The sequence below is a fragment of the Cariama cristata genome, unplaced genomic scaffold (genome assembly GCF_000690535.1).
Source record: "Cariama cristata isolate BGI_N322 unplaced genomic scaffold, ASM69053v1 scaffold3341, whole genome shotgun sequence".
In the NCBI taxonomy this organism is placed as follows: domain Eukaryota; kingdom Metazoa; phylum Chordata; class Aves; order Cariamiformes; family Cariamidae; genus Cariama; species Cariama cristata.
Window position 1 is genome coordinate 39,663 of NW_009598505.1, and position 18,191 is coordinate 57,853.

The window sequence follows — 18,191 nt, forward strand, 5'->3', positions numbered from 1 at the left end:
GGAAAGATTTAGCCCCAGTAGCATGAGCTGGGCAATAGACCTTCCCCTCTTCCCTTCTGGCCAAACCTCCCCTTTCTTTCCCAATTCAGACTGACCCCAGCAGTCTAAAATAAGGAAACACTAGTAATTTTTCTGCTTTCCTGAAGATGCAGTCTGTGCCAAAGGGGACACTTAGGACAGTCACTGTGGGAAAAAGAGATCAAGAAATCCCTGCAAATCTGAAGACTGAGTGAAATTTGAAAAGTCCCTTGTACACTTTTAGTCTTCTAGGAGGTAGGCTGCACTCTGAGATAAGAGAATTAACAATTCACGTCTGAAAGGCAATTAAGTATTTTCTATTGTTAGACACAGAATTAATCCAGATAATCTGATTTATCTTTATTTTATGGCTGTACAACTATATTTAGTGTCAAAAGTTCCCCTTGTGGTGACCCAGGCTATAGTCATCTGAAAAAAACATATTTTCCATGGCTTTAACAAAACATCTAAAATCCCCCTGTCTGAAACTTTAATACTATTTAAATATAGAACCAAATCCTGTTAGATTAACATCATCTGAATCACTTCATTGACTTCTGCTGAGTTTAACAGACTTCAGTAGGAACAATAAGCTGACTATATATTTTTAAAATAGAATTTGGCCTCAAGCTTTTAGCTTTTAATTTTGCTAACCTTGGTTTTTCAATTGCTATTTTCAAGTTTTGTTACTGTGGGACAGATTCGGCCCAATATTAAGAAAAAAAAATCACTTCTCTTGTATGTACCTTTGCAGTTTCGTCTCTCAGATTAAAAGTCAGTTCTAGATTGGTGAGGAAGAGATCAGAAAATTCAGGGTACATATCCAAAACTTCCAGTAGATCTTCTCGCTGGATCTTGTGTAAGTCACAGTAAGTTAGAGCTCTCACATCTGCATTTGACTTTCCTGGTTTTGCATAAAGATGTACCATCTCTCCAAAAATATCATTTTTCCCTGCAGAAAGAAAATTAAATGGAGATGATTATTTTAAACATGAATAAGCCATTAAATTGAATGATGTATTTCTTTATCATAATGATGTGGAATATGTGATTTTACATGAAGTGATAGAATCAGATTACCATTACACATGTGTTGTTGTAAATAAAAAGTATTTGGGGTTGTTTAGTCTGGAGAAAAGGAGGCTGAGGGGAGACCTGATTGCTGCCTACAACTACCTGAAAGGAGGTTGTAGTGAGGTGGGGATTGGACTCTTCTCCCCGGTAATTAGCGATAGGACGAGAGGAAATGGTCTCAAGTTGCGCCAGGGGAGGTTCAGGCTCGACATTAGAAAGAACTTCTTCACTGTTAGAGTTGTTAGGCATTGGAACAGGCTCCCCAGGGAGGTGGTGGAGTCATTGTCCCTGGAGGTGTTCAAAAAACATTTAGATATGGTACTTCAAGACATGGTTTAGTGGACAGGGTGGCATCAGGTATACGGTTGGACTTGATGATCTTTGAGGTCTCTTCCAACCATAATGACTCTATGATTCTATGATTCTATTATTAATAAATATTAAAAATGAAATTATTAAAACCAATGAAATTACATAGGCAAATAACTGGACTAAGTGCAAGGAAAATCTAGTTTCATCACAGTTTTTGTTCAGTTCCCTCAAAACAGCATGACTAGAACAAGTTCCTTTGTCCTTTCTTGTAAAAACATTCTTTGCTGATTTAAATCATATTGACAAAGATGTAATTTCTGTTGTTGTTCAGTGTAGTTCAGGACCTGTCTGGCCTGGAATCTCATTTTGTTAAGAATTACATGAAGAAACAGGCCATACTTAAAGTACATTTTAGTAGAAAATGACTTAGTTTTTATATTTTTCAGAGGGAATGCAAAACTTCCAAGACGCAGAAGTTGTTTTGAAGAAGGTCTTTAAACATAGCTGCCTCTGTTTTGATACTATTACAATTCTTTCCATCAATGTTGACACTTTTGCGGTACTTGTTTGCTAAAATTGTCATCTCTTTTTAATTGCTCATTTTCTCCAAATCTGCACCTAACCTTCATCAATCCAGAGCAGCTGCAGCTATAGACCAGTGAAAATATGCTCTAAAGTAAGGGCTTCCCTGCAAAATGGGGTTTGAGGGGGAACTAGGAAAACAGTTTTGGAAAAGAATAGTGGTCATAGCAACTGAGAAACAGTAGACTGGTAAAAAAGAATACAGGGCTGATTTTGCCTCTCTGTTAAAAATTTGTGTCTTTTACATTAGGTTACTGCAAGTAGTTTTGGTGTCTCTGTTTTCTAAAAAGGAAGCTGAAAACTGGGTAAGCAAGCAGCTAAAAGATACAAAAAATAATTTCAGGGCTGATTTTCAATGAGGATCTTAAAGAGCACAGTCTGTTTAGCATATTAACAGGAAGATTAAGAGGTAACCTGATTATATTGCATATATCCTTCTAGAGAGAAAAAATTACCCTATAGAAATTTTTTACTAGAACTGTAGAACATAACAAGGAATGCATAGCAAGAACCAATGGAAAGAAATTGGAGCGAGATAATTTTATACTGGAAATAAAGCATACAAAAATTATTAACTATGGAAATAAATTGCCAAGAGAAGTGGTCACTTTTTCATCTTGTTATGTCTTTAGATCAAAACCCATTGCTTTTCTTTCATCAAACATGGTTCATCAGACACAAGAGATAGTTAAAGGTATTAAACGTAACAGGAGACTGTGGTATAACAGAGGTTAGCCAATATAATCTAATAGTCCTTCTGGCCTTAATGTTTATGAATGCAGAGATCCCTATTCAAGGTTTATAATACCTTCTCTGCAATATGAGCATTAACATGATCGCAGTATTTTTGTATCTTGTCTGCTAAACTGAAAGGGGTGGTAGATTCCTCGATGTTGTCCTGGTTTTGACTAAAACAGGACCAATTCTCATTTCAGTAGATTTTCCTTCAGTTAAGTTTCTTCTAAGTAACTGCACTTTCTAAAGTTGACTACATGTTTTTCAGACAGTATCTGCTTTTAGAATTGATAATGCTTGATGTTTATAGTTGTTCCTAAGGTAATGGTAGCATTGGTATGCAGAAAGGCTCATGTTTGTACTTATTCCTGTGGGAACCAAAGTCACTGTTGGCTCTCTTATGGTCCACAAGCAAAAAAGCATAAAAGGGTCACACAGGCAGGAAGGAGTGGATGGGACAGGTGGCCAAAAACTGACCAATGAAGTATTCCGTCCCATACACGTCATACTCAGTATAAAGCTAAGGGATCATGGGAGTTGACTATTCTTCTTTCATGGCCAGCATTGCTGTAGGACTCTGCTCGTTCTCCTGCCTCCAATCCCAATCCATGTATTCCTGAATCTGTCTGCGGCTGCATCCAGTCCAGGACATTCCAGTACCCACCATGCCGCATCAGTGATGCATGCCACTGTGGCTCGCAATTCTGTGATCATCATTGGGAAGCTCAATATTGTTTTTCTATACTTTTATTTCTATTATTAGTAGTACTAGGATTAATGTTGTTATACTCTTTTTCATTGTTATCGTTTTACTAAAGTTGTTTTAATTTTCCAGCCCATAGGTCTCTCTCCCTTTTCTCCTTTCCTTCCCCTTCTGGGGTTAATAGAGAGCATCTGTCATTCACTTTAATTGCCAGCCCAGCCTTAAACGGCAACAGAGGTCCACAGGCATTGTATTTTGTAAGGATTTGGCACAGAATTACTGTTGTCAGGCCAGTACTGATCAGACCTTACTCAGCAACATCAGGCAGTGCTGATGAGTTGAGGAAAACTGGGGGAAAAACCCCAACATTTCTCAGAAATCTTTGATTTTTGTGATGAAGTTGCAATACTTGTTAAGGGTGGAAACTTCATCCATGCTACCTCTGTTGGACTGAAGTCTTTTCATCCCCAGAGGACAAAGCATTGAGTGTTTTTATGTCCATTTCTGTGTGTAAGTTTTTCAGAAAGAGGTATTAACTATAAATGTTTGGCTAAGTATTGATAAACTTTGTGTGATTTCATTGCAGAGTAATTTTCATTTGTGTCATCTATTTTTTTTTAGTAGATTCTTCAAGATACCACAGACTCATTGACTGGAGCCAGCTATCAGGCAGGCTCCTGCCTCATGTGTTGTGCAAAGGATGTGGTCCTACGGAGCAGATTCTTTTGGCTGCAGTTATTTTGTCTGTCTCTCTTTCAGTCTGGACCACCATTCCCTGGGAGACTGGGGCTCCAAACTGCTGCCCCTGGTGGGAGGAGCTATAGGCTGGAAGAGATAAAAGTGGCATTGCCCTGCAAATACCTGGGTTTCTGCTGCAGTGTGAGAGCACAGGGATCCGATGTGCATAACATGCAAAACTTGAGCAGTCTGCATCTTTGGCCCAGGAAGAAATGAATGAGTTCATAAACTTGTCAATGTTTCTTGATTGTGAGTGCTATAGAAATTTACATGTTTTTGATGTAAGAGATGAAATCCTTGATAATCAGGGGCAGACACTCACACAGATAAGTAAAAACATCACAGTGTTACACTTGCATGCTCCCTACTTTGCTTGTGCCTAAAGCTGGGCCAGCTGATGAGGTGCAACAGCATGAGATGACAAATTGTCTTGATAACATCATCTAAACCTAGGCAAGGATTGCTGTAGGCACACTTTTGTACTTCTGCTCACGTAGCCACTCTGCAAAGTACTAGCAGAATAATCAGTCACAAGTGGATTAATAGCAACATACAGATACCACTCCACATTTTGCCTCAGCTACTTTTCTGGCTGTAACTTCCTACAGTGGATGATAAACAGAAAGGAGAACATATGAATGATGTTACAGCTGGTATAGGTATCCCATACAGCAAAATCCTTACTCATCTACTCAGTTTTTCTTTGCATTATTATTATCTGATATTAAATTGGAGAAATAAATCAGTAGTCTTGTTAAGGTAGGGTTTTAGTTATTTTACTTTTAAAATTACTGTAGCTAATGAAGTCTTACTGCTTCCACATAGCAGCCATCACCAGCTACAGGTGAGTTCCCAGCCAGATTCAACATTTCTTTGAGCCATCTTCACTGGGAAAGGAAACAAGTAACTTCCCAGGCTATACAATGCCTAAAGTAGACACATGTTTTTCTCCAATTAGCATATAGGGGGACAATGTGTCTCAGTACCCTCATGCACTGTTCAAGAAAAGAGTGTCCTTGCCTTTGGTTCTTGCAGCATAATCAGAACTGGATTAATCTGATATCTGCTTGCCTCAATTTGCAGTTTACCACTTACCTAGAGATAAATCTGACTCACTTCTGCTCTTATATTTTAGATATCCAAGGATGTGGGCTCTTTGGTGCACATGAATTATTGCAGTAAAATAGACTTTGCTGTTTAAATTATTTCTCTGTTTGATTTTAAATAACAGTTAGTAAAACATTTACAGATTTCCTTCCCCAGGAACAACAGTGGATATTTCTTTTCAATCCCCTGACTCTTCTAACATGCCTTGTCGTAATCTACTTACCAAGAATGGCTACAACAATGTCACTCTTAAGGATTTCAATGGAGCCTCTTGACACAAAGTAAAGAGCAGTGAGAACATCTCCACAGTGTACCAAAGTGTCTCCAGGAGGTGCATGTGTTGTCTTAAATTTCATAGCCAAAGCTCGAAGACAGCCTTTACTGGCTCCCCGGAAGGCTTTGCAATTCTGAAGTAAATTTTGGTTGAGGTGCAAACAAATGTCAGCTTGTAAGCATTCTGGAAACCCCTTCAGGACCTGGAAAGACAAGCATAAAGATTTCATGGGAATGCTATGAAAGTTGCTTTATATAATTTTTAGGTTTTCTTCCTGGACAGAAAGAAAGAAGTGACATACATATAGAGGTGGCCCTAAGATCTGTCAGAGTGTTCATTTCAACAAGCGCATAGTGTAATCTATATTGCAAAGCTTATACAATGTGAATACTAATGTACATACTAATGTATGTAATGATTACAAAATTTGTTATTAAGATTTCTTTCATTGCGAGAAATGGCACTAAGTTATATGAATGAATATTCTGCAGTAAAATAACAAATAAGACAGCTAAAGGGAGAGTCGACTGAATTTCACCTATTTGGACTAATATGTCTATTTCCTTTTTCTCAATTATAAAAGCACTACATTTAATAGAAGAGAGGTTTTTGCTGACAGAACCATGACATTTGTAAAATGAGAGCTGTCTGAACAAGATCAGGTATTTTTCAGAGAGAGGGCATTTTAATGGGATTTTCATGTTAATATATTCTGCTTGTAAGCATAAGACTTAGATTTTTATCAGAAAAAGCAACAAGTGCCACTGAAACAATGATGTTATGCAGATTTACACAGGCAGATGATTAGTTCAGCAAACCAGAGGGCTAGTTGCTATGGTCCTTGCTCATCTTTTACTCAGAACAATGGGAATTTGCCTGAAGTAGAACCACGGGATTCCTCTCGGGTACCATGGTAACATGTTAATATTTTTTAGAAGAAAAAAAGTGACAACATGGTCATTATGTGTGAGCTTTCCTAAATTGTCTAAGATCATATTACCTCTGATTCTTTTAGAATCAATAAACATTTCTGCTACTGACTTCTATGGGAGTACTGCACACCTTGTGACTCTGCCGGCTGTGTTAAGGAATGGGCCTGACACATTATTATGCACCACCCTTTCTTTCTGTTAAATCCTGTTATCTGCTGTCAATGATGTTAATGTGTCATATGCTTTTCCTGGGACCAGCTACATCTGTTGCATTTTTCTAAGGACAAAACATGAACTGATGCTACCAGTCTTTTGAATATCTGAACAGGATATGTCTTCTGTTACTAGAACAGTCTTTTAGTTCATTCCTGTTTATCCTCTGCACTGTTTTTCTACAAACACGTAAATATTCCTGAACAGAAAAAAAAAACAAACACCAAAATGCATTCACTTGTTGCTATATTAATTCTTACTTCAGCACAATAAAGGTCTGTGCACTCACTCTTATTGCATAAAGATATTCACAGCTCATACCCCTTGCTAATGGAGAAGATGAATACACTTCTGATACGAGGCTTCTGTCCACACAATCCAAGCTATGATTTACAAATGAAATATGAGTACCTTTAACTGAGTTGAAATGTTTCTATGATTGCTAATGGAAACCAATGCTGTGAAATAACAAACAGAATGCTTTAACACACATATATACAAAAAATTTTATGAGCTATAGGGCATTACCACATGAAATTTATACATCCTCAGAAAAAAGCCAGCATTTAACAATCAGCAAAAGCAAACACGATAAATGAAAACCTTCTGTGGTGCTACTCTGTTTTCAATATCTATCACACCACTAGAAATAGCTTAGTATGCAATTACTGTTTTTATTTTAATGTAATTATATTGAAACAAAAGTATTGTAGGTTGTAGCAACTTATTTACTGAACGATACTGAGAAACTGATAACCAAAGACTTCTGGTCTATGATACAGGTGGAGAAAAATTGTAGGTGTTTATTTTGAAATTGTTTTCTAGTCATGTGAGTAAAAAAGACCTATTTTGAATTATATCTTTTGCTATACATTTATCTGAATATAATTTAGAAGAACTCCATTTTTTATAGGATGCATAAATATATATGAAATATAGGAAATATATTTTCAATTCAGAGGTACTTACAGGAAAAGGTATTTGAATTGTTAGAAAGTCAGGAGCACAGCCTTAGGATAAATTGTATTCATTTTTCATGTCAGCTTCTGTTTCTCTCATTTATCAAGGGATTGTACTTTACCATTAAGCAAAAACCATGCAGACCATGTGTGTTGGTTTATATTTCTGAAGATACTTTGGGTATTTCTTTAAAGAAACAATTATTTTGATAATTAATTTATACTTCACATGAAACTTCTAAAATCATTGCATATTAGTTAATAGTTATTTATATGCCGGTAACATCTGAAAGATACTAGCCTCTGTTCAAGTAAATGTGATTAAAAAGTCCCTGCCCCATGGAGCTTACACTCTAAAACAGTTGTTATGCATCAGAGAGGAAGAACATTTGCTCTTCAATACCACAGTTGTCAAATGTCTAGAAGGAAGACAAGTGCCCAAATAGCATTGATTTCCAATGGAGTTTTGGAGATTGCTCCACTAACACAAGTTTAGAAATGCAAGAAAGCAGCTGATTTGAAGATAAAATTGTTAACATATCACTATATACTACATTACTAAAAGGAGCTTACCATATTGTGCACATTGTACGTACTGAGGTATTTAATCCAAGTCCAGTAGCTGACACTATACAGAATTTGATGTTTCCAAACTAAGTTTTATGGTGTGCAGTACAGACATCTTGCCAACCCAAGCCTCCATGTACATTCCTAATATTCAGACTTTCATTACTTTGAGAAAATATTTCTTATCCATCAATTTTTATCTTGTGTTAATAAGGAAGTATCTGATTCTCACACATATCTTTGATTGTCTGTGTAGAGCAGGAACAATTGTATTGAAACTCATGTTCTTATAACGTGGCAATCAACATCAATACATTATGTGTACACATACTGACAACTCTAAATATTAGAAAATCATCCATGCAGTCTTCAAAATCATGAGAATAGCTTAAAAATAATAAAACTCTAAATATTGCATTTCAATTCTTTTAATTTGTTGTGAGCTTTTGGAGTCTTCAAACACATTTAAGTCACACTGCAATGTGACAAGAAAAATCTAAAATACACTTCTCTAAACAACTAAAAGCCAGCATAATCTTGAAATTATATGAACGTAGGACTAGGTAATGTAAAAATAAAATAATTTTCAAAATAAAACTTTGAAAATGATAAAGTTAGATTTGTTCTTTAAATAGCACTATTCTCAATGACAAATCCAAAATTAATAATTTATTCGAATACAGGTTTGGGTTTCAATTGCTCCATTCTTTTCTAACATGTTTCTGTTGTTGCACTCAATATCTCTTCAATAGTGATTCCACTGGGCTCTGGTGAGAAAAATCTTGGATTCTCATGATTAGAATGATGTTTAGAATCAGAACTCATGCACAATTTGAAAGACACAGATCTTTTGAAAAAGACATTTAACAAGATACAAAATCAGCCTCCCCCCCCCCCCAAAAAAAAAAAAAAAAAAGGAAAACCAGTTTTGATCCTGTGGCCATAGGCTCCAGTTGTCTGTCATTGATAGTTATCAAGTTCAAGTTCATTGGTCTTTCCTGTCTGGAATAAAACTGGTTCCACATCAAATAACATTGGTTTATCTACTTAGCATGCTTAGAGAGGAGGACATTGTCATTCAGAGAGAAGTAAAACATTTTACGTGGAATAAGTGATTGAAATTTAGTGAGGATAATAGGGACATGATTCATATTGCCTTGAAGAAGGTGGTCTTTTTTAAGTGGAGAGGGAGTTCAGCTTCATCAACTTCTCTTTTTCAAGATGACAAGAAGGTATCACTCATACATGTATCAGACACCTTTGTGACAACGGAATTGGAGACATCTATGTGCCCTAACCTCAGACAACTAGCAAATGTTTGGGTCAACAATAACTTTGGTCTTTTTGGATAAATGACAAGATTCATGACAACTTTTAAATTTGCTGTCCTCAATTCTGGAACAGGTATTAACATCTGTCCTACAGAAAATATTTAGAAAGCATCCAAGCTGAAGAAAATCAGGATATTAACTACAATAATTGTCATTAAACATGGAAATATCACATTCTATACCAACAGAATCATAGAATGGTTGAAGTTGGAAGGGACCTCTGGAAGTCATCTTATCCAACCCCCTGCTCAAGCAGGGCTGCCTACAGCTGGTAGCCCAGGATGACGTCCAGATGGCTTTTGAATACCTCCAAGGATGGAGACTCCACAACCTGCCTGGGCAACGTGTGCCAGTGCTCAGTCATCCTCGCAGTAAAAAAGTTTTTCCTGATGTTTGCATGGAACCTTCTGTTTCAGTTTCTGCCCATTGCCTCTGGTCCTGTCACTGGGCACCACTGAAAAGAGCCTGATTCCCTCTTCTTTACACCCTCCCTTCAGATATTTGTTCACATTGATGAGATCCCCTGTGAGCCTTTACTTCTCCAGGCTGAACAGTCCCAGCTGTCTCAGCTTTTCATAGTACAAAAGATGCTTCTGAGTCCCTGCAGTTGGGCAGTCAAAGATATTCCTTTAATTCTGCATATAATCTTCTGTCATACATTTTCTCTGTTGAAATATAGTTGAGATCAAACATTAAATGCCAGGGAGCAGCTGAAGAGAGGACAGAGGGCTCTTGGGTGTTGTGGGCCTGTTTGGAGTGTGTGGAAACTCATTTTGATTAAGGCTTTCTTGTCCTAGAATCAGTCAGGCTTATTTATGAGTGGCAAGTAACCAGCATATAGAGGGAAAGATAAACATAGACTCTCAAGTTCATCTGACAATTTAAACTGGCATGAACTGAAAGAGAAATTCTGGTCCTTCCCCACTATCTGTTTATTCCTGCCCTGTCTTGGTCTGTCCTCATGAAATTGTTTGAGAAACCAATCCACACAAAAACTAACCCAGCAAAAAAATTGAGCACCTGAAGGTACAAAGGGGTGTGAATAAATACACTTTGTGTTGTACACTATGCATACTTAATCTCTATTTGGATCTCATGTGCATAATATAGATCTAAGGATATATTGACATTGGCATCACTACATACTGAATAAATGTCTCAAACAATTTGAATAATAAATTTTGAACAAATTACAGGGAGCAAACCCCATGGCTTGGAGGGTTCACTCTAGTGGGGATTCATATTCAAAATTAACAATTTGTCTGTCAGTCTGTTGTGTAAGAATGAGTGAAATTAATTCATAGTAATTCATATATTTGGTGAAATAACCAATGTCTTTAATTTTTATCTTTCTGCTACCTAATTTTAGCACTAATCTGAGACTCTTTAGCTGCACAAATCGTGCTGCATAGATTTTGAATTAGGATCTCTGTCCCCCAGTAGCTGTTCCCTCTGATGGAAAGAATATTGTGGGATTTAGTTCTGTCACAAACATTTGACTCTTAGATTTTAATAACATCTTCATCTAGGCTAAATGTTTCTGTAATTTAACCTAGCTCTATTTCTAGAAAGAATTTAGATTTTACTATTTCTGTGATACTTAATTACAGAAATGAACTATTTCTGTAAGCAGAAAGCCAAAACTTTTCCAAGGGCTTTCACTGTTTAGAAAAGAATGAACAAGGTCACAGGTGTCGATAATTCTGCTCCAGCAGCTTTTGGGCTCGCGATAGAATAAGGATTATTTGTGATGATTCCTCTTCTTCATACAGGAAAATGTTTCAGAGTCAGGGTGGTTTTTTTTGTTTTGGTTTGTTTTTTTTTAGGATATGAAGGAGATCCTTACAACAGTTGAAAGAGAAGTGAAGCTGTGTGACGTGATGAGCTAATTCACCTTTCAACGAGATTTGAAGTCTGACAACCTTATCAAGAATTAGGATCTTTTGCTTTCAGTCATTGCCATGACACAGATTTGTGTGACATTTTTATGTTGAAATTACTGGAGCTGCAGTGGATCATTCTTCATCTATAATCTTATTACAGTTTCTGAGTACATCTAAAAGGTGATCTCTGAGATATGATACATTTCTGGGTGAGGAGGACAGAAAATAATTTCAGTTTCTTCAACTGTTGACTCCCTCATCAACAGAAAAGTTTAATGTCTGTAGAAGTTTGAAGCCAACCAGATCCCTGTCTTTCAAAAAATATAATGATAGTTGGAAAATTGTTAAGTGCTCTTGTTTCTGAGACGTTAGACCACAAAATACAATGCAGTGAGAAACTGATAAATGATCAATTTGCAAATAGATTGACATTCTTGAAAGTATTTTTTTTTCTATGAGGTCTTCTTTTCTCGATTAAGTGTAGACATTCATGTTTTTTAAGTGATCTTGTTACAGAAAATGAAAGAACAGCTTTATAGCTAATCATATCTGAGGTACTTTCTGATAGGCTTATATGTCTTATGATTTCAATTATGGCATATAGACAAATAGCAGTACCACTTTACACCATGATTACATATTCCCTCTCTTTAATCAATTATCACTAGTTTTTGTTCCAAACACTTCTAATTTGGATTACCCTCCTGATGGTACAAGGAACTTCTGCTTGTTACTTTTTAAATTTTAATTTACTTTTCTGACTCTCTGGTTCAAAGATATTACTGGCAAAAGTTCTGTTGGTAGAATTGTTTTTGTCATAAGAAGTGATCACAGTGGGAGGAAAAGCAAGAATAACAAACACAGTGGTGTCGTCCAGTGACCAGTGGCCAATTTCTCACAAAAGAAGCCTTACCAAAGCAATGGTGAACCTGCCCTCTATTTGATACTGTAGAATTGCTTGTTCTGAACCTTCAAGATAGGTGTGTGCTCTGCTGTACTTGCATGATCACTGTGGTCAAGACAACTTATCACAAATATAAAATCGACCATTTGCTTGGATGCTTGCAGGAGAAGGTTCCATAAATTTATGCATAAAAATTCTGACTTGCTGTCTCCTTTCATGGCACTGGGTAAAACCCAAAATAAAAAGCAATCTGTTCCACATCCAAAATTTCAATTAACATGTACATTTGGCTAAACACTTTCCAAAACTTGTCCCATTTATTTACTTCTTTGAACTCTTTTTAAAGGTAAAATAAACCAGTAAAGCTATCCAGATGCACAGAAGATCCATGGAAAGAAGGGGGGGAGAATTGTAAAAAATACATGCATAACTTAAAAAGGATCTCAAACACTAAGTGTGTCATCTTTTTAGGGTAAGCATCACAGGCATGCTATTATCAGTGCTGGACTGATAACATTGGAATGAAGCGGGAAACAAGGGTAAAGAGAGTTTAGAAAAAACAGAACAAGATAGTTTAAAAATTAAAAATAGTATCTTTGAATCTTCAGGACTGGTGACATATTTAATAAAACAATATACACTGTAAATAATTTTTTTGTAATTTAACTTTGCCAGTGTATACCACAGGGATATAATTTAAATTACGCTTATTCTATAGACTATGATTTTTATCCAGATTAAAATAAATCCCAAATCCTGTTATTCAGTCCATGCATAATTATGTGGAACTGTTTTTATCAAAATCATTATGGAACGAAACATAAACAAAGAGATGTAGAAATGAAGTAGAGGGGAACAAATTAACAAATAAACAATGTTCTCAGGATATTTCACCTGCAGATCTTTAAAGCTAATTTTAAGTTCAGCCATTTCAAATGAGCATAAAGTATTATCTTATGGTTTTCAATATAAAGTGTAGGATTTTGTTTAGGAAATCTAAAATGTTTATTTACTCTTAGTGCAGTATTATTCCCAAGGTTAAAAGTTGTTTGGGTTTTTTTTCACTTTTACTGAATTCTTAAGTATATTACTGATGATAATTAAAAGCATCTTTTGAGACATATTCTCTAATATCATTTTTATATATATATGAGAATATGTGTGTGTGTATGCATTGCATGTACATAAATATATATATAAAATGTAAATTATTCATGCATTTCATATTTAAAAGGAGAAAGAGGACTGAAGTTGTGAATTTTATTTAGTTTTCAGTCATGAAATTAAAAAGAAAGACATTGGATCAAATTCTACCTTCAGATATTTGCAAAAAACTCCCAGTAAATATTGACAGGAGTCAAACAGTTGTCTGAGGACAGTATTAGCCCTTTGGTGTGTAAATGCAAATATTTCATGCAAAATTAAGTTAATACCACATGCAAGTCCATCTCATATGCACATGGCTTATAGCCAAGAAAACTTCATTGGTGCTTGTGCTAACATGCATATATGGTTTGAACTAAGAACATTCACGCAAAGGAAAATGCAGAATGATCAGCATGGCAACTTTGTTAGAGTGACATTCCTACAGAGCAACTATCTAATGCAAACCAATGTGCACATGATCTTTTTGGGCAGAGAAGCATGATTTGAGTTGTGGGGTAAAACAGTGATTAATAAATGTGGTTAGATTAGCATTTCTTAATGTCTAATTTTTAGTAACCATTTTGCCCCACATCTGATTCTACTTGGATTATTTCCCTTTGCTATCTACCCCTTCATCATGCAAAAAGTTACAATTAAAATTAGAAAGCATTGAACAAGCTCTAAACCCAACAAATAACATGGATATTCTCCACACTTTATACTGGAATTAGATTTGATATAAATACCTCCTGCTCTTACCAGTGGGTGGTGTTATTCCATGTATTTAGGTATGAAGCAGACAGGAAAGAGATAAATCTTTCATAAGTACAACATAAATCACACAAATCTTATGTTATCCTTGCACTAAGTGTAACATATTCAAACTCACTTTTAAAGAAAATTAAATGACTGCCATAAAACTTGAGGGATAGAATTGTGAACAGAATAAGAAATAAAATATAACAAAACAAGATACTAAATTTGATTGTTTTCACATTTTATTTAAAACAAAGCCTCCATACTTCCTCACAATCATATTGCAGAATATGGGCCATTTAATTCATTTAGTTAGTATTTCACATTAATGGCAAATCCAGGACTAATTCCAGTACACCAATTCCTGCATTATGCGAAGTTTAATCTGACAACATCCAGTTTTAGTTACTATTTCATGTGAAACAGGTGTCCTTACTATATCCATTACTGGTAATGAATTAGTTAAGGCGTATATGATTTTGTAATATCTTCAGAAATAATTCAATGAGCTACTTTAGGCTTAGGATGCACCCACCTGCAGCTTAAGGGCCTGATCCTGCAAAGCGCTGAGTACCCCACAATCTCATTGCCATCAGAAGAAATTAGGGCCATTCAGTGCCATACAAGATGAAGCTACTGATGCTGCCTTCCACTGCAGTAATCCCTTGCAGAGGTTTATACAAGTATCCTTGTCCTGTGCTGGGCATAATATCCCTCTGCAGAGGACACTCATGGAAGTGGGAGGTGAAGCCCAATATATTTAATTTGCTGTCTTACTTTTAAGATCTGCTTTACTTAATGGTAACCATAAAGTCAAGCTGTCAGTGATTCAGATTTATAAGAGCTTCTAATCAAGACCATTGTTTCTGCTTACTGCATAGAAGTGTACCACTCTGACAGTCATTCAGAAACATATGTATAGATACCACATGGAAGCTGTTTGAATTTATGTCAAAATTTTGGAGACTGATTTCTAGTTAAATTGTTACAAAAATGCATAGGTTTTCTTGTTCTTGCCAGCTTTATGGAGAGCTCAGAATAGCTCTGGAAAGCAGCCCTGTAGAGACACAGATTCGCAGATCCTTAAGATGCACAACGCTCTCGGTATCTTCAAACCTATGTCAACTTTTCAGAAAAACTGTTTCTGTCTCCAGAAAATAAGCCAGAAATATAGATGCTTACTTTTGCTCATTAGCAGATTGTTATTCCTTTTTAGCTGGCCACATAATGTATTTTTATATAAGGAGAGTTTACAGGTTTTTTATCAAGAACAGAAAATATAAGTGTTGTACCTTGCCTAGAAATGAGATTCCGTGGATTGCTAAATGGTTAGTAGTACTGTGTTGACTTACAGTGCAGAATTATGTGGTTGTAAATGCAACCAAACCACTGTTCAGACCATCATATGATTAGAATATTTCACGCTGAAAAGAGGAGCTAATCCACCTGCCTGCTCCTCTGTTCCACCCACCCCCAATATACCTGTTCTAGATTACACAGTAGTTTTGAAAAAGAATGGATCTCCACAGGTTTTATAGAAAAGTAACTCTGTAGATACTGACAGAGGTACTCTTGTTTGATAGTGGAAGTTAAAAATCAGGCCAAAGAACAAACAAAATTCTGGAACAGCTATGTCTGAAATAAGAAACCTATGATTCTTTTTGTCTTGTCTTAAGCTTATAATAGTGAACTGCGGTTCTCAAGCTTTCCTATGCACAGCGAGAGTTCAGATTTCTGAATCAATTTGTAATAATCAAGGCAGCTAAATGTTTGGTTGCCAGATTTGTAATGCCTTGGTTTTCAATAATTGCTATATATCCACTTTTTTCAAGCTTGTACTTTTACAGCTCATAAATAATGAAGACTTACAATCTCTTTCTAAATTCTCATGCATTTATCTAGTCCTCAGCATCTGTGCCTGAAAAACAGAACAACATACCATGTTCATGTCAATGCCATTGGTGTATGTCCATGCATGCTGGAAGTATTCCTCAAGTCGCTGCCGCAGAGGATTAGGGATTTGATGAAAGCGTATAAACTCCTTTACTCGCAGCATCTGCATATGATACCGTGCAGTTCCCGAGTACAGTCTTTGGATTATTGCAGACACATTTCCAAAAATGCTAGCGTACATTAATGCTGGATTAAATAGAAACAAATCTTAAATCATATCATTGGGTTTTGTAGATAATGCAACAGTTCTTATAATGTACTTTGTATGTAAAACAGCTCAGATGAGTCTCGTAACATTTTTAGAGATGTGGAATTGATTTACCTGAAGCTTTTCATTGATTTGACTGTACCAATACCAACTCAGTTAGCAGACGAGGCTTAAATGTTAAATCGTAATCAAGTTGGTAATATTTATCTTTGGAGATTTGTAGTCCTGAATTTAGTGTTGTAAGTTATCTAATTTTACAGACTTTGGTAGAACTAAGAAGTAGGAACTAGGTTTAAGTAAAAGTTAAGAACAAAAAGCAAAGTTAAGAAGCTACATGTATATTTATATGTTCAGGGTTTAAATCAACAAATAAAATATAATTATGATTATCCAAAAATGATGGGCTCTAGTTTCCTAAATCCGCTCAAAACTCAGCTTCCTACCCTATACAGGATTTGCTTACAGACACTGATACATAACACAAAACTTCTGATAGTTTGGATAGCAGATTTTGAGTAGTCAAGCACATGACTACTTCCTGACACTGCATGAGTCACAACATTTTTGTGTATAACATTATTTTCCCTGGGAATTTACCCTTCTGGCTGCATGCTTATAATCTTATTAGCTTAGACTGTTAAGTCATTTGCTTAACACTGGAAAAAAAAATAAAAAATAATAAGATAAAACTACTTACAGCCAATCAACATGACACAGATGGAAAAAATTTTTTCTGAGTTGGTGTTTGGAGACACATTTCCAAATCCTACACTTGTCAGACTGCTGAAGGTAAAATAAAGTGCTGTAACATATTTGTCCTTGATGGATGGTCCAGAGCTTGCATCACTCTTATTGTAATGCTTTCCTAATTGTTCTCCTAAAGAATCCAACCAGCCAATCTTGTGAGCCAAGTAAGGTCTTTCTACGTTTCCAATGGCATACCAAATGCAAGCAAGCCAGTGTGCAATTAGTGCAAATATGCACATAAGGAGCATCAGAACTGCAGCACCATATTCTGAATATCTGTCCAATTTCCGTGCTACCCTCACCAAACGCAGCAGTCTAGCTGTCTTCAGAAGACCTATTAATGTTGTTGTCTGTAAAAATAAGATAGAAATGGATTTTCTGTGTTAGCAAATGTACTCTTACAGATAGTCAGCATGAATAAACCAGTGCAAATTCCATTATTATGGGGAATTAACAAAACCAGTAGATTAAACCATTTCAAAGTAAAATTGATTTCATTTTCTTTAAACTATCAATTTTATTATAAAAACAGTGAAGAAAACAATAAGAAATGCACATTTTAAATTAAGATATATTGAAGTTGTCATTATCTGCTCAATACTCTTTCATTTTGAATATTCTTCTTGATCTGGACTCTTCAATCCACCCTAATGGACTTAAATGATCCATTAGATTCACTATGTTTTGGCACAATAAAATCTGTAAGTTATTGGAACTACTCATAATTATATGACCAGTTTTGTAGGTAATAAGTATTTATGATATTTGAACAAAGCTGTGTGACTATATTCGATCCTAACTTAGAGACTCCTTGCAATGGTCTGGCACACATGTTCTAGAAGAGAGAAGGAACAGGGCGGCAATGTTCCAAAGACTATGTATAATTCTGCAAATATTCTTCCTGGTTTTAACGGTCAGAACACTCTATACAGCTAAAAGAAGATCAACTACTGTGACTAGAAAATCATGGAAAAGTTACTGTTGCCAGACTGCAGATTAATCTTCTTTTTGCACCTTTCATCCTGAAGCTTGCAGGGGTAGTGGTAAAA

The 18,191-nt window shown here is 35.8% G+C and overlaps 1 protein-coding gene across 1 annotated transcript in view; it reads right to left on the bottom strand.

Annotated features, from left to right (window-relative positions):
* The window catches only part of KCNH7 (potassium voltage-gated channel, subfamily H (eag-related), member 7), a gene marked incomplete at its 5' end in the record, with an annotated part of 44,295 nt that extends 26,803 nt beyond the window's left edge, over positions 1 to 17,492 (bottom strand). The window contains 4 exons of the mRNA XM_009709306.1: positions 765 to 970; positions 5,493 to 5,745; positions 16,174 to 16,373; positions 17,093 to 17,492. Of these exons, the coding sequence (XP_009707608.1) occupies positions 765 to 970; positions 5,493 to 5,745; positions 16,174 to 16,373; positions 17,093 to 17,492 (1,059 nt within the window). The remainder of the gene's footprint in view (positions 1 to 764; positions 971 to 5,492; positions 5,746 to 16,173; positions 16,374 to 17,092) is intronic.
* Positions 17,493 to 18,191: the final 699 nt, after the last annotated feature.